Consider the following 27,623-nt stretch of genomic DNA (forward strand, 5'->3'; position numbering starts at 1 on the left):
GTTCCACCACACGCCAGAGACCCTCACGGACCAACAGCGCTTCCGTATAAACAGCCCAAGAGCTGTAATTGTTGTTGTTTAGCTTGGGAAATCTTGCTGCCGCCTCCATGACTCAAAGCAAACAGCAAAACAGCCAAGAGCCCCAGCAGAATGCCCAACAAACACTGTTATCTTCCCATTTGCCTCCCGGCACAGGACAGATGAACAACACAGAACGAACTTACAGCTGGAAGAAAAACTCCACAGCAGATTCTCAGTGGAACAGGAACATCAGCAACAACAGACCCTCCAGAAGACCATCTCAGCACACCAGCTTGGCAACCATCCTGGGAACCATCCTCAGGCAAACCATCCTGGCAACCATCTCGGCAACCATCCTCTGCTACCACTTGTTAGAGAAAAAGGATCTTTGGGATGGTTGATGTCTCATGCTGCCGGTGGTTTGAACTGGTATCAACTGGAACAGATGCAGTCTTCTCAGCTACTCAGGAACAAAGTAACTTCAACACAGATTTTCACTCAAATGAGGGTTTATTGACTTTGTTGCTATTTACACTTTACAGCAGGCTACTATACATCTATACTCTTTCAGCGTCCATGCTAGAAGCTTGAATGTGACATCAGTCTGTGTTCTCACACAAGATCAACCTTTCCCACCAAGTGGACACACCTCTTTCCCATGAAGTCACCATACTACACAAGACCATAACAATAATACATTTTGTTTATATTATGTCTCAGCACATGTCCTTGAAGACTTGTTCTTCCAGGCCTAGTCTTTCTGGCCTGCAACAGGAACCATTTTAAACCTTAGTTAACCATTGCCACATCTGAACATTTTCCATACAAATTAGAAATATATTTTAACAGAACTAGCACTCCCTAAGTGGTTTACACTGTGTAAGCCAATTGCTCCCAACAAGTTGGGTACTCAGAGCACTCTTTTGAATGCCCACCGGAAACTTAAAAGAGAAGGGCCCAGTATAATTTCTTTTTGTAGGGAGTTGCAGTTGATGTGCTGCTACAAAGAAAGTCCTGTTATGTGTACCCACCAAATTCATAAGGTGATGGAACACACAACAGTACCTCTTCTAAAGATCTTAGATTTCTGGAAGGCTCATATGGAAGGAGGTAGTCTTTAGCTATCTTGAGCTAAGTCAACACCATCACCTGGAATTGAACTCAGAAGTGAATTGAAATCTAATGTAGTTCTTTCAGAAGAAGTGTTATATGGTCTCTAATATACATGCCTGGCCTGACACCAGTCCAACTGCTGCATTTTCACTACCTGCAAGTTCTGAACACTTTTCAAGGGCAACCTCACATACAGCACATTACAATGGTCTAATCAGGGAAGTAACTAAAGCATGAAGCACCGTGGTTCACACATTCTTATCCAATGTTCCTTCTTTGAGCAAACAAATCGACAGGATTAGAGCTTGCGCTTGAGGTCTGAGTAGAATTATGAATTTTCGTTATCAAAGCAAAAATACTTTCCCATCCATGTCCAGGCCACATTTCATTACACTACCAACACAAAACGATCAGGCATAACAGCTAGTCCAGTGATGGTGGACAAGTGCCCAAATTGCAACCCAAAACCCACTTATTTATTGCAAAGTGCCATGTCCCTCTGGCTTTTTAGTAGCAAACTCTGTGCTGGGGCGATGGCACATGTGCCCACAGAGAGGACTCTGAGTGCCACCTCTGGCACTCGTGCCATAGGTTCGCCATCACTGAGCTAGTCTATTCTACTAAACAATCTAATGAAAGATTAATGAACTATAGAGTGGACATACATAGTTTCACAGTTAAGGTTATTATAAATTGAATTGAAACATAATCCAGCTGTAGTTTTAATCAAATGTCTTTGTTTCCAACTAACTAGATCATATGTAAGAACCAATACACATGCAATGTTCTAGATCATGGATAGGCAACTCGGGCACCGGTGGGGGGGCAATTTTCTGACCCTGGCACTCTCGGGGAGGCATACAGATTGCTAAAAAAAACCAAGCAAAAACCTAACAACAGCAACAAAATCTAAACTGGATGTGGCTGTAACTTCTGGTTTAAAAGGGTTGACATACTGTGGATGATTATTCTAGGATGGCTGAAGGAACAATCCACAGCCAGTGGGTTATTCCCTCATGCCGGCTGACCCAAATTGTTATTTATTGATGCATATTGGGCAAGGCATGGCAATCCAGAGGTAGATCCCGGAGGCTTCCACACGAGACATTTCACTTTGGTTTTTCTGGCCAGTAGATGCAAAGAGAACCAGCATAGTATAGTGGCTTGAATGTTGGAACTGGACTCCAGGAGACCATGGTTTGAATCCCCACTCAGCCATGAAAACCCACCAGGTAACCTTGGACAAATTACTCGCTTAGCCTGAGAGGAAGGCAATAGCAAAGCTCTTTTGAATAAATTCTGCCAGGAAAACCTTCTGATAGGGTTGCCGTAAGTCAGATAAAACATGAAGACATTTATTAACATAAAGGGCAATCTGGGGAGAATTGAGGGGTCTAGAGTGGTTGGGGGATGAAAAACAACCTGGGGGCTGTGCTTTGTTCATCTGATCTCAAGGTACTGCCTGCCAATTTATATGACTGACTGGCTAGTCTTCTAGTACCTCTGAAAGCAATGATTCCATGATGGTATTTTAGTAATTTTCAAAAAAACATGCCAAAGCAGTACTTAAATAGCCCATATGATATGATGAACTGTCAGCATGTGCCGGAATGTTTGTGTAATGGACAATTCCTGGGACAGGGCAGCAAGGATGACTTCACCATCCATTGCACATTCTGATGCAAAGACAGTAAATAGGAATAGTTGCATGGTGGAATGGTTCCTTGCAGACCAATTTCATCCTGTTTATTCAGAGCAACACAATTCCAAGTAATGATATGTTTGCAAATTCTGCCAGAGGCTAATACAGGATTATATATGGTGGCATTTGGATCCAATCATGTCAGAGAACTAATTCAAGAATTTGTGTACTTAAGGACTTTGTAAATTGGTGCCAGGAAGTTATACCAAGGGGTTTTTAGATTTTATCAGGTTTTCATTTTAAAAAAACACACAGATTAGAGCAGAGAAACATTTGCAAACACTGCACAAAAAAAGGCAGAGCTTTATTAGGGAGTGTGAAACCTTAGGACGTTCACGTGAAGGGCTTACATGTTGATGGACTGAGACCAACACCATACAAAACTATGACAGTAAAAGATCCCAGTATTCCTACAGGATGCTATCAGACTGTATGTGAGTACATACAAGTGCTGAGAGAATAGAACTGTTTGAAAACGGAAGCATTTAGTGAAAAGGCAAGGTAGCACAACCTGGGGGAGTAGAGGCTGAAGATGTAATCAGATTATAAAAGAGCACACCAGGAGTTTGAGAAGGAGCAGATGAAACACAAGACAGAAGTGATCAACTTGGCAGTTTTAAGATTATGCTTAAGGATTTCACCCCCTTTATTCCTGGTGATGGCCCACATGCATCTTTATCTAGCAACAAGGCAGCACACAAGTTGAACAGATCCAAGTGAATAGTGCTAAATGTATTCCAAGCTTGTCTAAGGAGGATGTTGCTGAGATATGTAATAATATGGCTCACTGCTGTATATAAAAAGGTCTAGGTTGAAATATGACTTTTAAAAAAGATATTCAGAGCCTTACATTTCAAATAAGAAAAAAAAAACCATGTGGACCTAGAGGTTAAATTAGCAGCTCTGCTGAAGAACTGGATTGAGGGAGTTAAGGCAGACACTTGGGAGAACACTGGAGGGTTGGATCCATTTCGTAAGCAAACTTACGGATCAGAGATAAGATGTCTGCATGGGCTGAATAAAACAGCCTCCCTGGGTCCTCTCAACAGGGAGACTGGACAATGCACAATCCAACCCCAGTTCTACTGCAAACAGATTGGATGACAGTCAGCCTGTCCAGGAACAGAGAAGGGTTAATAACAATCTTAACATATATTAAAATAAATTACTATTTGCTCTGGATCATCCATAAAGATCTAGAGTCCACCATTCTGATGCTGGACAGCTGTTTGAAATGTGTCCCACTCTGCTGTCCAGTGCATCAATTGCTGCCAGCAGTCACTTGCTCTGAGGTCAAAATGAAGTGCCCAGCCATGTGACTGAGGTTAAGTGCATCGTTCTGACATTAGAGTGAAGTGCACTGAGGTGGCAGTGGATGCACTGGGCAGCAGAGCAGGACGCGCATGTGATTAGCTGAATGGCATTGGGATCGAAGGCCTTTCAACAGGGGATGGTCAAGGCAGCTCCAGAGTCAGGATACTCCAGGCTGCCCTGCACAAGTGCAGAAAGGACCTTAGGCATGTCTTCCAGGCAAAACAACTAGCTGACTGATTTGTATTAAATCATCTTTATTCAGTAGATTCTCAAGTCTGAAAGAACGGCATCAAGACACATATTCTGTTTTCTATAACAAAAACACATTTTTAAAAAGTCATTAGCCTTAAATAATTTTACAGCTGAACTAGTGCTTAGCAATTTCCTAATGACATAACTGCCCTACTGTTTTTATTTTCTGCTAGAATAGATACCTTCTTTATCAATCACAGATTTTGCCCCAGAAAATCTAAGATTGAGAACAATAAGCCTCAATATTTTTTACTGAGAAAACTGAGCAATTCATTTTTCTCTTTAAGGCCACATCAGGACTAAAGCAAATGCCTTTTTAAAAATATATAAAACATTTTCAATAGAGCAGTGATGTATTTACAAGACAGAGTATGGCATTTGTGCAGTCTAATCCTATGCATGTTCAAATTCAGAGAAAAACTCACTGAGTTCAATAGTCACTGATTCCCAAGCGACTGTAACACCACAGACATAATTATACATGTTTCTTGGTCTACCACATATATAAAACAGAGAAGGTTAGTTACGGTTACAGCATTCTTCATGATTATTTGTTATGTTAGATACATTTTGGAAAAACAAAGTAACATAATCTCATTTGATGTTCTTTGTTGAGCATAATGTTAACATTTTCCTCTTTAACATACATTCTTAGGATTATAACCATGTGACTATATCTGCATCTTCAAATAAGTAAAGAAGTAAATTGATTCTTGTTATGCATTCAAAATAATTATTTTAAATAAGATTTGTGAAATAGTTTTACATTCATTCTTTTATAAAGTAATATTCTGTAACTACATTTGTACATACAATTTACAGGCTTATTTGTACAGCTGTTCCTGTACATATACAGAACACTGAAAGTAAATTGAGAGAAATGTATCAAGCTTGTTTGATTTGGCAAAATAAAGTTAGATTAAAAGAGATCTGCATTTTATACCTATCCCAAAGTTATTTATCTAAAATCAGACACCAAATGATCAAATGTTTAAGGGCAGTTATCACTCTGGCAGAGACTTGTTTCAAAAGTATTTGTGAATATATTGAAAATTCAGAAAATTTTAGAATAATGAACAGGTCCCACCTCATTTCTGTGCAGCCCATATTCCATGCTGAATCTATTGCAATTTTCTGGTGTTTGCCAAGTTGGAAAAAGTGCCTGAGAAAGTGGCAAGACAATCCCAAAATATCCATGATAAGTATTTTTCAGATTTCTTCCTGCTCACCGTAAACTGTGTTCTCTTGATGAAATGAGCTCACTCTTCTGTTAAATATGGTAATCAGGTCTAATTTAGAATAATAAATTAGCTCAGTCTAATTTAGAATAATACAATTGCTGGACTACTTGAGACACAGCTACTGTTAAGATAAACGTATCTCACATTATTCTAAGTTAATGCTACATGGTCAACCTGATTTAAGGATTTTCTATGCATACAGACATTGTCAGGCATTCAGAGATACTGCAGGGCCATTTGCTTTACTGCAGTTTCTGGAACAAACCTATGACTGCTTCAGGACTGAATGGCAGTCTGCAACATTAGTTTTGTTGCTTGGAGAAATGTATGCCTAACAGTGCCTCTGGGCATGGCAGAGTATCTGCAAAGCTTTGTACCAGATTGACATCCCCTTATTCAATTAAGTTACTTATACAACTTTAAAAATTACTGTGGTCTTGAGAGATTTATTAGGGATAAATGCACAAAAGCAAAAGCTAATGAATCTGGAAGAAGGCCACGTACACTGAAATAATGCCAATATGGTATAATGAGCTGGATCCAGATTTGAAATAACCAGAAGATGTGGAGAGGGCAAGCCCCTGAAAAGCTGTTCTAGGGGCTTGGGGAACGATCTGTAGCAGCATGAAAGGTAACACTAAAGGATGGAGGGGGGGGGGGGACAGCTAAACCTGCTGCAAATTTGAAGGTGGTGATGATATTATGGTCAAGCCTATCCTATTCTTGATAACAGCCAGATCTGAATAGAGCTTCTATATGAATATTATTTTTTAAAATGTACTTTTTAAAAACTGCATAAATGTGAAGCATTGGTTGCAAAAACATAGTACAAAGTGTCAAATATCTCCTTTTGTTCCTCTTTGTGCCAAGTAAGGCCTCAAACAGGAGTCCCACAAGGGCTGCCATCAGGCCGATCCAGGGGCGGGGTGTGCACATGACACATGTCCCCGCACTGCTCAGAGGCCACACAGACGCTGCACCAGGGCCGCCAAATGTGGCCAACAACCAGCCATGAAAGGAGTGGTTTCTCACCACTCCTTTTCGTGGCCCTTTCAGGATCATGGCACCAGGCACCCTTGGGACTGCAGCATCTGGCTGCCACTGTCCCATGGCAATTGGGGCAGGAGCAGTCTCTGGCCACTCCTACTGTCCCATCTGTTTCACCCCATTGTTGACAATCTGATTTCCCTAAACTATTTTAACCACATTAAAAATCTATAAAAAGTGGTGATTAAAGAAACTATTCTGACACACAATAACCCGTTCGAGCCATAACATGATTGCAAACAAAAATGAAGCTTAATCTGACAGAAGAGACTGATGTATTTGCATTATTTCCAAGGACAGAATTTTACCTTTTGGTTAAGCAATGTACTAACCCTAAAAGGCAAGCATTATGCAGCATCTGAGGTAACCTTATACCATACAGTACAATCAGTCAACAATTTGTAAGTGGTCAGCTTGGACATTTACAGTTTCCATTATATCCATAGGATGCACTGGTTAAGAGATTGTGCTAGCTCCAATTAATCAATCCACCTTTCTCCCTATGTTCATGTACATACACAATTAGTGCAAAGATCAATTAGAACAAAACACTGTATCAGAATACCCATATAAATATGACATGAAAACTCTCAGGGTGATAAGCGATTTGGGGAACTATTTCCTTCCCCAGCTTTAGACAGTTTGAGAGTTGTCAGCTTATGTGGAGGGTGCTGTGGGCTCTTTCGAAGATTATCATCCATCTGCAAAAACAACAGATGTGCTAATTCAGATATTAAAGAAAGGTATCTATAATAAAATCTTCATGAGCTAGCATTAAATTAGAGTGGGACTTTGGTATCCACAAAGGATCCATTCCAGACCCTCCCCCCCAATCAATACCAAAAAATGCAGGAACTCAAGTCCTGTTCTCCCTAATGGCAGCATGATGTGCACACACCCACTAGTGCAGCCAATAATGTGAACACACCCACTAGTGCAGCCACACACCCACTAGTGCACATGCTGCCATTGGGGACAACAGGGGCTTGCTATCCATGGATGGTTAAATCCACAGATGGCAGGTCCACAGATAAGGAGGTCCCACTCTATAGTATTTTACAAGGCAATTTATTAAACATACATATGATGCAGTCTCATCAAAATCTAAGGAACCAGATAAGACTAATGTTCAGTGACTCTCTTGCAGCAGCATGATTTAGCATTCCTTGATATTTCAACTGGCAAGTATTTCAGTATCTGAAAATATGAACCACCTCTAAGTAAGTTGTATTAACTGTACACAAGTTTAAATGTTAAATCTTAATGTATGAGAGAAGTGTTTCTGGTATTGCTCCTGCACAACTGGCATAAGGTACAAATAACTAACCATATGGAAACCATAAGAACTTGTTTGTCTCACAGAACTGGCATTCTGCCCTCTCATTACAGTGCAGATGCCACAGCTAAGACCCACACAATTACTCCATACTCCTGCTGCCCCCACCATAAAACAGAATACTACTACAGTTCCACAGGAGCCATTCATAAAACAAATCTCTCACACGACAGGATAACATTTAATAGACTCCTCTTACTTTTGAAAGCAACTTGCACTGGTGATTGTCACTCAGTACTGCTAGGCTGCAGTTTTAGAATTTAAGTAAATTTAACCTGAATGCAGGATTTGAAGTAACACTGACAAAAATTTGCATCCAAATGCATCCGAGGAAGTAGACTGAAGTCTACGAAAGCTCATGCTGCCAATTTCTTTCTTTCAGTTAGTCTCAAAGGTGCTACAAGATCTCTCTACATACTGATTCTACAGACTAACATGGCTATAACTTTGAATTCATTAACATAAATTATTAGCAATAATTAGGAACAAGCAGTGGCATCACTAGGGGAGTGCGGACTGCACCAGGTGACACTCGAAGGGAGGGGTCACACCACTGTTCCTCAAACATCTACCTTTGGGAAGAAACAGGCTGTGGCATTCATCTGCTACTCTTTAAAATACTTTAAGAGATGGTGAGAGTGGGGTGAACCTCAGTGGGAGGAGAAAAGAGAGGCTCCAGAATTTATTAAAATTAAAATTTCAAATTTCAATTTTTTTTAAAAAAATAAAATTCTAAAAAAATTCTATTCTTTTTCCAATTTCTTTTAAAACATCACATTTTAACCAAATCCTTATTTTGTATATGTAAATACATATAGGTTGTGTGTATGCTATTATAATTTGAAGGTATAAGTTTAATTTTACTTACAACTGTTAGTATGGCATTCGGTAGTATCTGGGAATTATGAATGATGAGTAAAATGAGTGCAAAAAAGCATTACTCGGGATTCTGTATAGCGTGAAATGTGAGGAGGAGGTCAATGGGGGAGGGGGTGACACCAACCCTAGTGATGCCACTGGTAACCAATACTGTTCAGCATGACATGAACATGATTCATTTAAAGAAAAAGAGAGGGATCAATCCTGATTAGATGGGGTTATTTAACAATATCCTCATAAGAATGTTATGTTTCAAAGGCAAATTATATGTATAAAATTCACAGTGTGCCTTTATGCATGTCTACATAAAAATGAGTATGACTGAATTTAGTGGGACTTGCTCCTAGGTAAATGCATACAGTGCTGCAGCCTTACCTACTTCTGCTGGGAACTGACAGAACAATCAACGTAACATGTGACCAAATTATTTTAAGTTTCTAACATTCTGTCTGATGATTACTGGAAGCCATAATCAAACTGTACATTATGAACTGATGTGACCAATGTCAGCCTCAATGTTCGCATGACTGTTATTGCTGGTAAAAGACTGCCTATTCCAAATCTGGATATGATGCCAAAGTTTGGCCTTAATTGTAATATTCCATCTAAGAAAATACAAGTGATCCAAGTACTGCTGCCTAATTCAGTTTTGAAGCAAGTGAATATGTGGATTTTAATAAACTAAGCATTATAACCTTTATAATAACTTTATAATTATTATAACTTCCAACTGTCATCCCCTCCCTCCTTCCAACTGTCATCGTCTGGCCTTAGAGGGAGTGAAAGGACAGGACCAACGCCATCGGGCCTGAAGAGGAAGAGCCCTCCCCTCCCTCCTTCCAACTGTCATCTTCTGGCCTGGGAGGGAGTGAAAGGACAGGCCCAACACTATCGGGTCCAGCCTTGATTAAAAAAGAGCCCTCCATCTGCCTTGGTCCAGGCCTCAGAGGGAGAGAAGAATGCTAGACCTGATCCCCTCCCCCCTCTCCATTCCCTTCTCCTTTTGTGTCGTGTCTTTTTAGATTGTAAACCTGAGGGCAGGGAACTGTCTATTATCCCCTCTGTTGTAAGCCGCCCAGATTCCCAGTGATTGGGCGGTATATAAATAAATCCTATTATTATTATTATTATTATTATTATTATTATTATTAATACTGTGCAACAAGGTCACTTAGCAGTGTATTGCTAAAACAATTTTTAGGACCAAATTAGAAATGACAGTGTCATTTTTATGTTTTTAAATAAGGCAGTAAAACTGATTTGGAAGGGTGCAAATCTAAAAGTGAAAGCTAAACTAGGATGAGTAAATGCAGAAATTATCCCTTCCTTTCATTTTTCTCCTTGCTGTTTCTTTCTTCAAATACTTTTCTCCAAGCAAGAGTAACTTTCGACTAATTTGGATGGGGGGGAGATGTTTTGTGAAGATAAGGTAGGGCAGCTAGGATAAATCCTACTCTCATCTATATGTCCACTTTCCTTCTGAGTCCTACACACTTTTTCTAAATGGCTGAAGACACAATTGACACAAACACACTCAACTGCTATCACTGGGACTGTGTACATGGGTGAAAAAAACCATCCTCATCCCGAGACTAGTGCTGCCTGTTCGCACAATGCAGTGGCTTCTGACGGAATAGTACAGGCTTTTCCCGTCAACCTGCCTTTGCCCCAGATGAGGTTTTGTGGCATGTGAACAGAAGGATCATCCTGAATTGGGCTGAGCCGGGTATTCACACACCAGATGTTATGCCACTCCCGTTCCTCATGCTGAGCAGTGCAGGGAAAGGGGATGACCTATCCCCGGACCCACCACCAATGCATACCTGCAGGTCCCAGTCATATGACTGAAGGATCCTTCCACTCTCTCTACACGTTGGTCACACAAGTGAGCCCACTATCAGAAGAAACAGTGGCACACTAAGTGGCCTGTGCATGGAGCTCCTGCAAGCACAGAAGCAGCAACAGCAGCTCCAGGGACAGGGGATGGACCAGCCATGTTGATGCAGTATCAAGCCAGCTGGCCTATGCAAACAATGCTGTCCTGCCTCATGGGTGTGGCCCAGTCTGTGTGGCTGCCATCATGGCCAAGCCGGGGCCAGTTCCAGAGCATAATGCTCTACACTGACCCCACACTTTTGCCCAGTGCAGACAAGAGCATCATATCCAGTTTAGTTCTTAGTGAAGAAAAAGATGATTTAAAAAACTGGAGATGGAATGAAACAAGGAGAACCTTTTCAATCAGGATGGATTCCTTATTTACAAGCTGTGTGAGTTTCTGCAGATTTGCATCAACTGTGTCTTGACCCACTGGAGAGACACCTAATAGCCAAAGCGCACAAGAAGAGAAACAAAATTAGAAAGAATTACAAATTCTCTTTGCAAGCTTTTATGGATTTTTACAGGAAGGAGAAAGTCAATACTTGCATACTCTAACCAATACAAAATTCAAAGTCCTTTCCCATCTCCATTTAAAAAATCCTCCAAATATTAAAAAATAAAAGACTTCCAAAATACTCTGGAAAAATAATCCTAATATTGTTTCAGTGCAACTACAGACATCCTTCTTTTGAAAATGGCACATGCTGAAACATAAATGGGTGGCTTACCTGATAATTGTAGTCTAAAGTAGCAACTGAGAATGTCATCACAGAAGCGACATAAATTGGGAAGCAACTTCAAATGATCTTGTAACTGGACTTTAGGAAATGGTACTTTATAGAGAGGAGCAAGAAAACCAAACACAAAGGCATCCAGAGTTGTAGGCCTTGAGATAACAAATAGTGGACACAGTTACCCCAAATTCCATAAGACACTTTTGAAACAGAAAAATATAAAACACCACTATGTTTTGAAGATTCCCACATTAGAATGCAACCTAATTCATGAGGGAACCACATGTATCTCACACAACATGTAGTGTCACTCACTATTTTCATGGTGGTTTACTGAAGTTGGGCTTTGTCATCATGACACTATCTTTATCAAATGGGTTACAGGAATAAATTGTTCATGGCATCCAATGGCACTTTTTTTATGTCAGGCAATATGACAGACACAAACTTATCAAACAAGGGATGTAACCAAGGCCCGGTACACACGGGCTAAAAGCGGCGTGGTGCAGCCAATACTAGGATTTGGAAGCGCGCAGCAACCCTACGCTCCTGAACCTTAGTATGTATGGCATCATGGCGGCCTTCCATCCATACAGGGGCAGCCATGATGCCACCACTGCCATACAGCGACCAGACGTCACTAACAGGAAGTGGCATCATGGCGGCACCCATTCCTGCTTCCAGCATCACAAAAAAGAAGCCACTCTAGGCAGCTCTTTTTTTGCAGCACATCTGTGCTGCAGCATGAGGATGCTGCAACACAGACATGGGGCTTACAGGAGTGGCACAGAACCTCTCGTCTGTATTGCCCCCAAGTTCACAGCCTGTTTCAAGACAACTGCCACATTCACACATCGCAATAAATAACCCAACATGCTAATACATGTTACAGAATTGCTCCTATTTGGTTCCTCTTGAAAATAGAAGCTGCTAAATCAGTCACATGTCTTCCAAATGTGGTATGTTTACTGATATTTGTGAACCAGGAACTTTAGCTTATCTCCAGAGCTTACAACAGATTACAAGTAATGATTTACAACCAATTACTCCAAGTGTGTAGTAACTGAGTACTAATATTATTACTTTTTAAAAATATAATGACATGTTGCAATATTTTTGAACAAAGAGTAGTGTTTACTTCCTAACATTAATCTATGGTTCTTTTTGATACATTTTGTTAAAAAAATCAACAGCTATTAAAAATAACTAAAAAGTAACATACCCCTAAAGGAAAAATATCAACAAGTTACTTTTTAAAGGCAACAGGGAATAAATAACATTGTTTTAAAAATAATAATTTTGCAAGCCTTGTCTGTCCCCTGACAAAGCAGTTAGAAGCCTGGGATTGTTGTTTGCATGTCTGAAGAATGACAAGTCACAGTTGCCCTTTTGCACACAGCCAGGAAATAAATTGTGAACAAAAAGTCCAAAGACTGTTTAGCCACTCCCACTTGCAGTGGGAGAAATGAGGCAGTGCGCCTAAGCAGACAGTTTGTAAACTATGGATGTTATACCCAGATTTGTTCTAAACTATGTCTGAACCAGCTGACTGTTATGCCCAAAATTAGCAAATATCAAACAGATGGAAACAGCCATTCAGTGTTCAGTTGAGATATTTTATTACTCCCTAGAACAGAGGCCTAAAAAGACACCCAATTCTGCACATTTGCAATAAAAGCCAGCGTTGCATAGCACTGTCTGACTAGTCCCTATGAAATTGATATAAAAATAACCTCTCAGATCCTAAAGCAGGTTTGGACTTCAGAAGACTTAGTCACACTACAGTTTGTGGCCATCACAAGTTGAAGAAGGGCTGATACTAAACCTAGCATACAAAAATGGGCCTTCCCAATCTGCAAGAATCAAAACAAAAGAACATTTTATATTACAATAATCATTTCGGCACTGACACTTCCATGGTATCTATGCTGTAAATATTCTGTACTCACATATTTCCAAAGAAAAATGGAGATGTCCCCAATCTGTGTGACAGAAGATTCAGGCACTCTTTGGCATCTCTGTAAATCTAAACAGAATGAAGAACTCAGTGCTTATCTGCAAACCATTATTTATAGATATTAACCTCAATTAATGCAGTACCTCTGTGATGGACAGCCAAGCATCCATGACAAACAGCCTGATTAAGCAAGGACCAAATATATAGTTCTAAATACATGACTTTATTAAACCTTAAAGCAGGGGTGGGCAGCTTGTTCAAGGTGGTTGCACATGACCCCTGTTGGGTTTCAGAGGGCTGTACCTCTCCATTTTTAATTTTTTAAAAAAACTCAGCATCACTTGTTTCATGAAGGAAGCATGGGGACAATTTTATCATGTACTCCCTCCTGGGTTGTTTTATGCCCACGAGAGGCCTTCTTAAACCAACAAGTATAACAGAAGTCATTTTCAGTTTACTTCCTGGTTATAAAAATTCTTAGGCCTGAAAAACCAGCTACAAGGAATGGGGGGAAATTTTGAATAAATAAATAATCTTCCCCCAGTGAGGGGCCTTCAGATGCCACAAAAAAGCCTTAGTAGTCCACCTGGGGCTCACAGGATTCACTTTTCCCACTCTTGTCATACAAGAAAAAGCAAGAGAAGTATAACACACAAAACAAGTTGAAAACACAATAGCACACAAAAGTGTTGTCCTTCTGTATGATAGTTTATTTTCTATTTTTTTTGCACATTTCCTAAACAATGCTTTTTTGTGGTATGAATTCTTATTCCCACATTCTGCTTAATGACACAAATCACATACTATTATCCGTGATTTGGCCATCTCATGAATTAATCACCACAACTGCTGTCTGTGAGTTTCCCCCTGAAAACTGTGGGTTTTGTTTTGCTTTATTCTATTTATTTTGCATTTTAAATCAATAATTACTTTAAGTAGTTTTTGTTTACTGTACCTGCCTACATGACAGAATATAAATATTTTGATAAAAATAAAGAATTATGTGATGTATATCTAGTGTACTTAAAAGCAGAGCTGAAAGTAAACAATGTCACTTGCACATTTCTGGTGGACACCAAGAGCTTAGCAGTGAAAGCAGCATACTTGGAAAAAGATTATCTTAGGAAAAGATTATGGATGGGACAAGCAATCAAACGTTCCAACATTCAACAATTCTGATGGAGGCAGCTTCTCAGGGCTACTAATGGCAGCCCCAGAACAGTGATTCTAACTCATGGAAAAAGTGGGTGAGAGCTTGTTTTGAATTGTTTCCATGCCTCCCCATGACTGCATTTATTACCAAATGATACATTTGGTAATCATTTGGTAATGATGCATTTGGTAATCTGTTACCGAATGATACATCACTATTATAAGAGAAACTTTATTGGTGGTATATGATGCAGGCGAAGGTCTATAGTAGAGGAAGCATCACCACCCTTTAGCAAACGGGTGCCAGCATTCGCTCACAAGAGGTGATAGAACAGAGCTTCTAAGCAATCAATTCTACCCAAACTATCCCACAGCTGATGGTCCAGTTCCCCATAGCTGGCTAAGGCTCCTTGGGCTGAGGTGCATGCCAATGGATGATGCCAATGGGAGATGGACTCCCAAGAATTATCAAGTGCAGAAGCAAACAGAAATCCCAGTGTGTAGGCACGATGCATCTGCTATACTAATAACTATGAGAACAGCAGGTTGGTTTACAGGTAAGTGTATTTCCCCAGACAGTTCCCATCTCAGACTTTCCCCAGCCTTGAACAGTCAAACTAAAGTGAAACTATCTGGCAGGGCTCACTAAAACACATTAACCCTTCCTATAGACAACTGTTTGGCCAGGAAGCTGACCAAAAACTCCAGTCCAGCAGTATGGCAATAGAAGTCACTCTAACTACAGGGCTGCAATAGGATTAGCCAAGAGTTACATAGTATCCTGGGCACAAGGATAATGCATGCTTACCTTAAATCATATATGTGGACAAAGAAAATTAAAAAAGAACACTCTTCATCCAGAGGCAAGAAAAGAAATGCAGACATAGAAATGCAAATGTACTATAAATAGATTTGGTTTAATACAGCACAACAGTCTACCCTGGTGATACAGTATAAATTTAGTATCTTCAAAATCAGGGAAACACATAGTACATTTGTATCCATTTTAGCATTAAATCAGTCATAAAATAATTTCCCAGAGGAGTAAACAAATAAAACATACCTGTGCTTCCACTTCAGCAATGCTGAAGAGTGGAGGACCCCCTTTTGTCAGCAAGATCCTATTAAGCGCTTCCCCGGCCATTTTTCGAGGCAGATACCAACTCAATGGAAATGGAATCCTTGAAGCAAACCATGGTTTTGTCACACTGTAGTAATTATCAGCTTCAACCCAGAAAGTGTGCATCTACACCATGACAATACAGAAAATTAACATTTGAGAATAAATATGAGGCTTATGTCCTAATTTTGATCTCTTGGTAGATTTTAAATAATCCATGAAGGAAACTCTAGAGTTTAACCATAGTGTTATTTTATGGCTAGGCTCAAAATTCAGTTATTACAGATGGTTACATACAAACAAGAGTTTGAATATATAGCCTAAACTGAGGCTCAATATGATGGAATTGGTTGACCAAAGATACAGTATTCAGAAAAGGTAACAAAAAGATCAAGTATTCCATTACAGTAATCCGTTTTATATTTTATTTTGATTCTTCAGGCACAGAGGTCTCCTACTCTGTCAGCAGTGAAACAAGCTTGAAAAGTACACCTTCAGGCTGAGTTGAAAATCCTACCTTTCTATTATTACCTGAGGTCCTTTCACGTCACAGCAAACAAAACAGACAGAAAAGTTTGCATGCCATGGACAAATGTAATTCTGAGATTACTGTTGTAGCTGTTCTTCCACATGTCATTTGGTAGACAGTGTCTGTTGTATAAAATATTTGGCTAATGACTTATTGCCAAACTGTATTTTAGTTAAGGGATGAGGGATGGAATTTTGTTGTATATATTATGTTTTGTTTAGGTATTTTATTTATTTGCTTATGCAAATCGTTTATGTATTTTATGTAATTGTTTATGTAATTTTGTTTAATGTTTAATGATGGCTGTATTTTAGTTAAGGGATATGGGATGGAATTTTAGTTTGTATACGTTATGTACTGTTTAGGTATTTTATTTATCTGCTTGTGTAAATCGTTAATGCATTTTATGTGTTTTTATGTAATTTTGTAAACCACTTTGATCGTTTTGGAAAGTCGGAGTCAGTATATTATCATTATTATTATTATTATTATTATTATTATTGCAACTGACTTATTACTTAAACTTAAGTCTAATCAGCACTGCTGAAATAATGTACAATGGGACCTCAATATCAGCAGAGGATCCATTCCGCCCCCCCCCCCCCCGTGGATACCAAAATCCGCATTGGGGACAAGTCCCGTTGTGCCCAATGGCAGCACATGCACGTGGCCGCACCACCATTAAGAACAATGACCCTCCTGTTGCCCAACAGCAGTGAGAGCAGCGAGGTGGGCTTTGGGCAGCCGGGGCAACAGTGACTCAGCCAGCCAGGTTGAAGGGAGGGAGGGAGGAAGGAAATATGCAGAGGGCCATGGTGCTCAGCTGCCCAAAGAGGCATCTGGATCCACCCAAAAGAACCCCACATCAGGCCCCAGAGGAAGAGGAGGAGGCAAGCTTCGAAGCCAAGCTCAGCCCCCAGCGGCTCTGCAGTGGGTTGGAGCATGAAGCCAGTACGAGGTTCCTGCTTCACTCCCTTGGACCTTCTGGGTCGACGAGTGCAGCTGGCTGGCTCCAGGGCAGCCTTCTTCCCCTGCCACCTTCAGCCTGCCATTCAGGTGAAGTCCCATTGTCCCTAATGGTGATGCGGCTACATGCACACGCCACCACTGGGGACAATGGGAGCTGTCCCTCATGGCAGCACAGCCACGTGTACACTCTGCCACTGAGGACAACAGGAGACTTGTTGTCTGCAGTTGCTTAAATCCACGGATGGCAAGTTCGCAGATACTGAGGTCCCACTGTAATTTGATACCACTTAAATGCCATGGCTCAATGAGATGGAATTATGGGATTTGTAGTTTTGTAATATATGTAGCCTTCTTTGTCAGAGAGCTCTAGTGCCATAATCAACTACAAATCCCACAATTCCATAGCATTGAGGCATGGCAGTTAAAGCTTTGTCAAATTGCAATGCATTGCAGATTATATCTTTGTTTTGGTGCTGTTAAGCTTTATATGTGCCATTTTGTACCTCAGAATGGTGGCACATAAATGCTATGCCTCTACTCATCTAGTTGCTTAGCGGTACAAACCAGACACTTATTTGTCATCTCATCTGCTGTTTATAAGAAATGAGCCATAGAAGCGTAGGCTACAGAGTTGCTAGAGCTTTTGTTTCACTTTAGCAAAATAACTTGGTTTTCAATGTTCTACTTATCTGTCTTAAGGTCGAATGCTGATTTTAAAGAGATCTAATTTGACTGCCATAATTAACACTGGCTTACATTTCTCATAGAAAACACACATGGAGCCAAAATCCTACTGCTAGTTCTGACTAGAATAGAACTGTTTAATCAATTTACAGATATGTAGATTCACCATTCAACAATTTATTGAATCAGTCTACTTTAGCTGGAACTAACCAGCCAAATTCCAGCTATGAAGGTCAATCCAAATTTAAACTCTATTCAGATAGTAAACTAAACATGTCTTTGATTTAGGAAAGATGGGCCAATGATGCATAAACTTTAGTCACAGAATAACTATTTTACCAAAGCAGGATGTAGTTTTTCTTCAAGTAGTGCAATATATGCCAGTGTATCAGCTCCTTCTTTTGTAGACAGTTCATAATCAGCATTGTATTTCTGGCAGAAGAAAGAAAGAAAGAAAGAAAGAAAGAAAGAAAGAAAGAAAGAAAGAGCAATATTATTTATGCAGCTTGCATGGGAATCTTTTTTTTTAGTACAAAAAAATTGTAATGTTAAATAGATATACATTTCTTAATTAAAATCATGTACAGTAGATAATAATATTCTAGTCTCAACATTTCCTCCAAGTTAACAGGCAAAGTAGAATTATGATGTAACTGTTAGACTTATACATTCTAGGCTCACATGGTGGAACATGTGAATACTTGCCCCAAACATCAGATATCTGCATAAATTTGGGCTAAATGAAAACATTCTAACAAAATTAACTATTCATAATTATGTCATAGCCTTCAGATGTGCCTGTCATAATATAGTCGCCCCTCCTAATGTGAGGATCTAAGATCTGCACCCTTGAATATACACCGAGGGGCAACCTCCACTATTTGCAATGGCGCACACACTCTTGCCGCGCACACAGGGGCACGCTCCATTTAATCCTATGGGGCTTGAATAAGCGCAAGTCTCCATTTTCGCAGGGGGGATCTGGAATGGATCCCTCGCAACTGTATTTAGTATTTAGAATATGGCAAGGAATGGCAAGAAAACACCTTCTCTCTTCTAAAATATGTAAATGGGTCATTAATAATATACTGGTGCTCCTGTTTGCCTTCTTTATTGCTTTCCATGAGTAAGCATACAGAGATTGCATTGTGATATGGCTTTCCACGGGATTCAAGCAAAATCCTTCCCTCCTCTGCCCTGTGCCACATTCTCAATCAAGGTACAGCCATTCCTGAATGCTCTGTCACTCAGGAATTTTACATTAAACAGAACGTTTTCTGTGCTTAAGGTAAGAACAGAGCAGTGTGCTTGTCCTCTGATTTTATATACACAGGTTGCTAGCAATAGGAGCCTTGATATATTCAGGGTTAAAGGAAGTGGATTGCTGGAATGTCCTATGCAAACCACTAGGTCCTGCTTGAGTTAGAAGTGTCTACTAAAGTCACAGGTATGGTTTGGCTGGCACAAAAGGAAATGAGAGTGCCAGAAAGGTTTTGCAGGATCCACTCTGCAGGCTGATTCCCAGGGACTCACACAGACTATGAAAGAAAGTTGTAGAAAGACTGTATTTTTAAAATTCAGTTTACTCTGCCTGTCTTTTAGAAGGTTTGATGGTATATTGTTGATTTCTTAGTACATACAGCTTGTTTGCTTTCACACCTTAACAGGAGAGATGGTAATCAAGCCCCAGCAAGGGTGTTCTTTTTCCAGAATGTTCCTTAGTCACTGACTCACGATCCCTTCATATCGTCTCTCCCCCCCCCCCGCCCCCCCGTCTTTCCTGTTCTTGATGTTCTGGTTTTCTGAAAAACTTCCAGCAACTGAGTCTCTAATGTTCTAATTTCAGTGTTAATACTAAGCTGAAAGAAATTCTTAATAAATAAAAAACTGAAAGACTATTTCTGTCCTTCTCCATAAACAATCAAAGAATCAAACAACAGAACAAGCAAATTTAGTTTTGTCCTTATGAATATTAAAGATATTAAAGTTGGAACATTATCAGAAATAAAGTAATAAGTAATATTTAAGTGACAACCTAAATATTCACAGTCTACTTCTTATTTAAACTACTGTTTAGGTATCTGCAGCAGAATTCATTTTTAATTAAATTACCTGATTTAAATTTACTAAATCCATTCATGAAATCCTCTCCTATTGTCTTGGAAATCTGTAATAAATTCTCATAGAAATTTCTGAATGTTCTGTTTGAACAAAATATGAATAAACAGTACTTTAAATATATGTTAGACATCTTCCTCTTTCCCAGCTTTGAACAGCAGAACACAAAATATCATAAGATAAATGATACAAAATCCATTCAGATTTCAAAGTGACTTGCCATGTAGCATGGGGGGACGCTGCTATTCAGGTAACACAAATAATATTTACCACAAGCCCCAACTCCTTTAGCGTCACAGAACTAGAAGGGAACCGTCCAATTAAAAAGATTGTATGTACAACGCTGTGTAAATTTACAGCGCTTTATAAATAAAGGTTAATAATAATAATAACAGGTTTGGGGATCCTAATTAACACTATGGTCTAAATCCAATTGTTAGTTCCAACTACAGTAAACCTGGATCAATGGGAACTTAGTAAGTCAACACTTACATAAATTTTGCTGATTCCATGAATCTGCTATAGTTGGAACTAACAACTGGATTTAGGATCATACACTTCAACTGACTATTTCATTCATATTCTGTTGCATCACATAATGTGAATGAAGAATTTAAAATGAAATCAACCCAAGGGAGAAGTAGCAATATGTTGTAGAGAGAGACACAAGGAACCTTAAAATGATATTAGATTTGTTATTACACAGTTATGGCAAAAATGCTAAATCTGAAAAACAGATTTAGGGGCTGTACAGACCGCCCTGAAGGGGCTGTCTGCAACCACCCCTTTCTGTTCCCGAGGGACACCACAGCAGCCAAACCGTGCAGCGTCCCTCCACACCTAAAAGAACACGGAAAACCCAGGTTCTATTAGGAGCGCACGCCCGATGCCATGAGTGTGCCATTAGCGCGCTGTGGTGCATCAGTGACACAGGCACAGCGCAGCAACATACAGATGCTATGCAGCGCTTGCATCATGGACACGTGCTCCATGTGGGCAGGGCCGCGCAGTCATGGCGGTGCTCATACGTACTAGGGTTTGGGAGCATGCAGTTGCTGTGCGCCCCCAAACCCTAGTATCACCGGCGCCACACTGCTTTTGGCCTGTCTGTACTGGGCCTAAGTCATACTTAGATTCCACCCACTTAAATAGTTAGGTATAGCTTCCCTCACACATTGGCATTCCACAATTCCAGTTCTTTAGGGTTCCCAATAGCATGGAAAGCATCTACACACAGGGAAAGCTGCCATGTTCAGGCTTATCATTCTGCACATGAAAAAAAATAACACATCTGAAATGTAAGGAGGGCAAAGCAAGTGCACTCTTCCCCTGGCATACTTATTGAACATTATTTGCAAACATTTGAATAAGGATATATTGCACACGTTTCTGCCACCACGGGCTGACTTACTCCCTAATCCAGGTTTTGTACTGCTAATAAGAGTCTACAGTGGTACATTTAGCCCATATCAATGGCTAATGACTGTGTGTGACTAGCTTAGCATAGACTATTTTAATTCATTTCACTGTTTTATTGTTGTCATTTATTAGTGATGTATTGTTTTATTCTTTTTTTGGCAAAAAGTTTATCACAGAAATATTACTAATAATCTGTAATAATAAAAGAAAATACCTGTTTGTTAAGAGCCACAAGACAATGAAACCTAGTCTCCTGAAAGTTGGCATGCATACTAAGATCCAAAACACACTGCAGAAATAATCCAGTTTGAGACCGTTTTAACTGGCCGGGATCAGTGCTGGGGAATCCTGGGAATTGTAGTTTATTGTGGCACCACAGTTCTCTGACAGAGATGGCTAAATGTATCATAAATCTACAGTTTTCAGAATTCCCTAGCATTGAGCCAGGGGAGTTAAAACAGTCTCAAACTGGATTACTTCTGCACTGGACCTAAAGGAATTTAGGGGTGGGAATTACTTTAGTTTTCAAAAATGTATTAGTGTAAATATGTAAGAGTTTAAAGTTTGCAATACTTCATCAGTCATTAGATGAAAGCTTTGCAGTAGGTACAAGGTGAAGCTGAGGGGAGGGCAGTCAGAGGGCATTACAGGGCTACCCTCTCCTCCATATGTTCGTTAAGGACATGGAGTGGGCAGAACTCTTCCTGGATAGTGGGCTGTAAGGATGCACTATGGGAGCAGAGGTTCTTAGAGAACCTAGGGATACCCAGCAGCTGTGATTTCATTCAAACTGAGTGGGCACATTGTCTTCCACTCTGATCACTGTGCAACCCAGGTTGAAGGCTTTGGTGATCGAAGGGCTATTCCAACCAATGTGAAATAAGAATCTGCGATAATAAGCAAGCCAGCAAGAACCAGGCTTTTCCATAGTCACCTCAACATCTAACTGCCATAAGAAACACTGTGTGTTGTTGAAATCCTTTCTGTCTACTTCTTTGGCAGGAGGATGCAACCAACAAATAACTTTTTACTTTGAAAAAAAATGGAAATGCAAATGAAAACAGTAGTGACAACCCAAGTCTGAGTCCTAAAAGCATCCATATACACAAGTCTGTGCAGTTCGTTTAGCATCAATTACTGCTAATGTTTCTTTTATAAAAAAACAGAAGCCTTCTAGGCTTTAAAACTTTCAAATGTTGGTAATTCTGATACAAACTTGACACAAATGAAACTATAGATGTTATCATCCATGTTTTATGGAGGAGTAAATGAGCCAGCACCAGCTCATCCAGTATCTTGTAGCAAGGCACAACACAAAGTATAAAGCAAGACCAAGAAAAGTATTCTTTAAACCCTGAATTTAGTAAAATACAAGATAGTACTTACTGAGACCCACCTGTTTTCTTAAGAAGTTTAATATTTTTGCTGGCTGAGAAATAACAGTGTCATCTAATATCAACAATGGCACACTGCCTAAAAACACAAGAACCAACCAGGCAACATTATACAATTGAAAGACCAGGCAACTTAACAGGCACAAAAGTTTACTCACATGAGAATTCTGATCAACTCAGCAGCAAGGGTTGGTGCTGCATGCGACACACACACACACACACACACACACATCCTGCCCTTTATCCGAAGATCTCAAGGCAGCTTACACTAAAATCAGTTTAAAACAATAAATAATTACAAAAGTTTTAAAATACTAAAAATATATAAAATAGACAATTTAATACTGGTTAAAACAATATTAAATAATATAACCATAAAACATGCAGCTTAGATAAAATCAATTTCACCTGAAGGCTTTTTTTAAAATTAAGTCTATTTATTGATGCCTGACTAGAACTACTAAGTTACACAGATGAGTAGTTATAAATTTTATATGTTAATGAGATGAGCAAGTAAATAAAACAAATCTGGAAACACATGCACAGGAAGCAGTTTCACATTTATACCATTAAAATACAGCATGAAGAACCTGCCACCTGAAGGCTTTAATAAAAATGCCAAGTTTTGACTTGGCCCCCAAATGATCCCAATGTTGGCATCAACTGGGCATCCAGAGGGAGGGAATTCCACAACAGGAGTGCCACCATAGGAAAGGCCCTCCCATATACTCCCACAATGTATTTTCCCTATTAGTGGGACATGGAGGAGGGCCCACATCCAATTGATTTCAATTCTCAGGCAGGCATGTATAGAAAGAGGCACTCCCTCAAGTATCCAGGTTCCAAACTGTTTAGAGCTTTAAAAGTCATTGCCAAAGCCTTGAATTCAGGACAGAAACCTATTGTCAGCCAGTGCAATTCCTTCAGAACTGATGTTATATGATATGGAATTCCAGTGAGCAGTCTAGCTGCTGTGGTTTGCACTATCTGCAGTTTCGGAGTCATCTTCAAGAGCAGCCACACAGAGTGTGCTGCAATAGTTTAACCAATGCATGGACTACTGTGGTTAAGTTATCCTTATGCAGGAAATAAACCCCAAGCAATCAACCACTGAGTCTGTCTGAGTGTCCAGTGACAAGGATGAAAATTATGTGCCTTTTATCTGTGTAACACCAAAGCATCCTATTTGGCCCCCTAAACTTTTATATTTCTATTCATATTTTTATGTTTCTACTCAACTACTAGATTTCTATTCAGTTTTTTATATTTCTACTCATATTTCATACATGACAACATTTCACAGATGCAAACTGGGACACATGTGGCCAAGCAACATGAGAATGTGGTAAGATGGCAGAAGTTATTAATGATGAAGAACACACACGTTATGAAAGACTGCAACATTTTGGTTTTGCCTGAGCCTACTGGGAAGGTTAAGATTCTGCCTCCTCTTCTTCTCTCCCCAGATGAAGACTGAAAACTATTTTTGCATTCTGAATACAGGTTGCAGTAAATGAAGTACGTTGAGGAGAATGGGGAAAAGTGGGAGGAGGAGAGAGAAACTGGACCATTTTAAAAGCATCTGAAAAACTGGAATGACAGATGGTTAATGGGAACTGTCTCTGCCAATCAGAAGAGTTGGAAGGTATGATATTTTTGGTTACTACATTGCACTAGTGCAATGGGATATACAGTGGTTCTTTCTCCCAGTGACAAATAAGGAATTATCATAAGCACTCAATCATCCTGGCATCAATTCCTCACACACTCATATCCAATTGCGATGAGCCCTTACGTTGTAGAATTTCACTGGCCTGAGTTACTGCACTAGTATGATATCCTAAATATCTTGCCGCACTGATACAATACCTGGTTTGCAACATAATGCATGCACCTCTCTAGTGGTTACTTTGCTAAACAAAACTTTAGGCATATTCATCCAACATTTTTTCTGCTTGTGTAGAATTAGGTGTGCATGTAATTGCTGCTTAAAGGCTGTCCTAAAAAAACTAATATACAGATTTAAAAAGGTAATGCAATACCTCTTGGTGCTCTCCAACAATGATCAATAACTTTCACCTTCAGTGGTGCACCAGAAAACCTGGCATAAGCCTGCAACAAAGGTTTAAATATGAATACGTGCAATTATTTATTCTTAACTATTTATAAATCTGAAATGTGAAAACAGCTAGGAAACCCAGATGAAGAAAAACTTACTTATTTGATTCACAGATTGCCCCATCCCCAAAGTCCAAGGCGCATAACTACATTTTAATGATAATTTAATACGCATCATGGCTTGCAATACCCAACAGTTAGAATACACAATGCACTGTAAAGTTCAGTGAAAAGTCAATTTACCCAAATGGCCAAAAGAGAAGTAGAATAAGTTACTGATTTTAAAATTCATGGTACTGGCCTTTGAACTAACTAGGTTTGATGTATAACACTGCCTCCTCTTCCCTTCTGAAGCTTTTCTGGGAAGCTAACAACACTAGAAATTCATGTGTTCTTATTGTCAGCACTGCTTCTTCTTATTATTATTATTATTATGCTTTATTTATATAGCACTGTTGATCTGTAAAAGCTACTTTTTTGTAGGGTGCATCTGCATTGTACAAATGATGCAGTTTGACAACTTTCTAAAGTGCTTTTGCTCCATCCTATGGAATCTTGAGATCTGTAGTTTTACAATGTCTTTAGCCTTCTCTGCCAAAGAGTGCTGTTGTCCCTCAGAAAAACAAACCCCAGGTTGCTGTAGGATGGAGCCATGGCACTTAAAGTGGTGTCAAACTGCATTATTTCTACAGTGCAGGTGCAACCGTGGTGTCCTCTCTAGGAATTTGTGGGTCCTTTGGCTAAAGTTGACCATAGAGTTGCATTGGAGGAGCTTCAAATGCCTAGTGGAGTGTCCTCTCTAGGAATCTCCTTCAGTGCGACTTTTGGCTAGAGTTGGCCACAGAGTTGCCTTGGAGGACCTAGATATTCCTAGAGAGAACGTATTAATAAAATCCGTGAATAATCAAATCCACAAAAGTCAAAAGCTGCAAACGTGGAGGGACAGGTGTATCGATGATGATGATGATACATTTTTCAGAGCCATGCTTCCCAGGTACAACTGAAGTGAGCCTTTTCCCACCCAGGGTGGCCAGACGTCCTCCATTCCCAGGAGGCGTCCTCCATTCCAACCTTCCGTCCAGGAGGAATGCCAAAAGGTCCTCCATTTTGAGCACCACTAAGGAGCATGACTTCTAACCTGTCTAGGAGTCTTTTGAGCCTTTCCTTTGGCCACAGAATATAGAGCTGGAAGAGGCCATATGCCCTCCCTTTCTTCCTCCCATTCCGAGGAGCTTTGCCCTCCTCCTTGGCGGGGAGGACACCCAGTCACCCATCCCTCAGCTAAAGCATCTTCAGAAGGAAGCCCAAAGCCCTGGTGGCCAGCGATGCCCCCAAACCAAAGGGCCGCCCCCCGCCCACTGTCAGCCAGGCCTCTGTCTGCCCGCTCTGGCCGCTAGGCCGCCGTCACCATGACAACGAGGCACTCCGCGTGTACGGACGGCAGCCCCCATCCGCCTCCCCAGCAGCTGAGTTCCATGGAGGACGCCATCTTGGAGGCGGCCAACCTTTGATCCCTACGAAGCCACGCCCCTAGCCACGCCCCTCCTCCTCCTCAGCCCTTTAGTTCTGAGGAAAAGCCGTTGCAGTTGTCGTTGGGCGCGCGCCCCGTGGCCTCGCCTCTCCGTGCGCGCGCCCGCCTGATCTGCAGAGTAACTGTCACTCACTCTGTGTGAGGCAAGCAGCCCTCCATTTCCTCCTCATGTGGGGAGGAGGAGGAGAGCCCCCTGCCTGGAAACACCTTGCCCTTGCTTATATATATATATATATATATGTAAACCATAAAATAAATAACATATAAAACATATACTTCATTTCCATACACAAAGGATTTTGAATTGACATTCTCATATATACCAATGTCACAAATATATATATATCAAATATTATACATATATTTGTAGCTCAAAGGGGCTACGAGATCTCTCTACATACTGATCCTGCAGACTAACGCAGCTGTATCTTTGAATATTTATGTTTATTTATATCTATATCAATATAATAAATAAATAGCATATAAATAAATTGAGCTACTTCACTTCTATGCATAAAAGATTTTGAGTCTGAATAGACATTCTCACATACCAATGGCGTCTATATATCTATATCTATCTATCTATCTATCTATATGTCCCCCGTTTTCCCTCCACTAAATGCATCTGAGGAAGTAGACTTTATAGTCTAGGAAAGCTCATGCTGTCAATTTCTTCCTTTTAGTGAGTTTCAAAGGGGCTAAAAAATCTCTATGTACTGATTCTACAGACTACAACAGCTATATCTTTACATATATATATATATATATATATATCAGTATAATAAGTAAATGACATATAAATTTTACAGAAGTGTATTAATATAGATAAATGTGTGTATACATATACACAGACACACACACATACTGTCTGTATATATAGTGCCTTCAAGTCATTTCTGACTTATGGAGACCCTAAGGTGACCCTATCATGGAGTTATCTGTGGCGGCGCTCCATCTCCCAATGTGGGGAAGAAAGCTCCTGGAAGTGCCCTGTCATTGCTTTTATATTTAAACTTATTTATATCAATATCAATAAAATAAATATTACATAAGTGTATTAATACATACAGATAAATGGGTGTATGCACACACACACACACACACACACATAGTTG

General features: G+C 39.9%; 1 protein-coding gene across 1 annotated transcript; it reads right to left on the bottom strand.

Annotated features, from left to right (window-relative positions):
• Positions 1 to 542: 542 nt before the first annotated feature.
• MTX3 (metaxin 3) lies at positions 543 to 26,477 on the bottom strand. Its single transcript, XM_089494786.1, has 9 exons — positions 26,386 to 26,477; positions 24,902 to 24,971; positions 22,862 to 22,938; positions 18,268 to 18,360; positions 15,690 to 15,872; positions 13,467 to 13,543; positions 11,512 to 11,669; positions 11,136 to 11,224; positions 543 to 7,391 (listed from the first exon to the last, which is right to left on the bottom strand). The coding sequence occupies exons 1-9, from the start codon at positions 26,464 to 26,466 to the stop codon at positions 7,281 to 7,283; spliced, it is 939 nt and encodes a 312-aa protein (XP_089350912.1). The 5' UTR covers positions 26,467 to 26,477; the 3' UTR covers positions 543 to 7,280.
• Between the last annotated feature and the right edge of the window lie 1,146 nt (positions 26,478 to 27,623).

Source organism: Sceloporus occidentalis, unplaced genomic scaffold (genome assembly GCF_023333645.1).
Source record: "Sceloporus occidentalis isolate IW3139 unplaced genomic scaffold, rSceOcc1.0.p SCAF_1, whole genome shotgun sequence".
Lineage (NCBI taxonomy): Eukaryota > Metazoa > Chordata > Lepidosauria > Squamata > Phrynosomatidae > Sceloporus > Sceloporus occidentalis.

Coding starts and splice junctions, on each gene's coding strand:
- MTX3 (XM_089494786.1), bottom strand. CDS start 26,466: ATGGCGTCCTCCATGGAACTCAGCTGCTGGGGAGGCGGATGGGGGCTG. Junction 15,873..18,267: donor AAAAACTACATCCTGCTTTG/GTAAAATAGTTA, acceptor GTCATGGTGTAG/ATGCACACTTTCTGGGTTGA. Junction 11,225..11,511: donor CTTTAGACTACAATTATCAG/GTAAGCCACCCA, acceptor TTTGGCTATTAG/GTGTCTCTCCAGTGGGTCAA.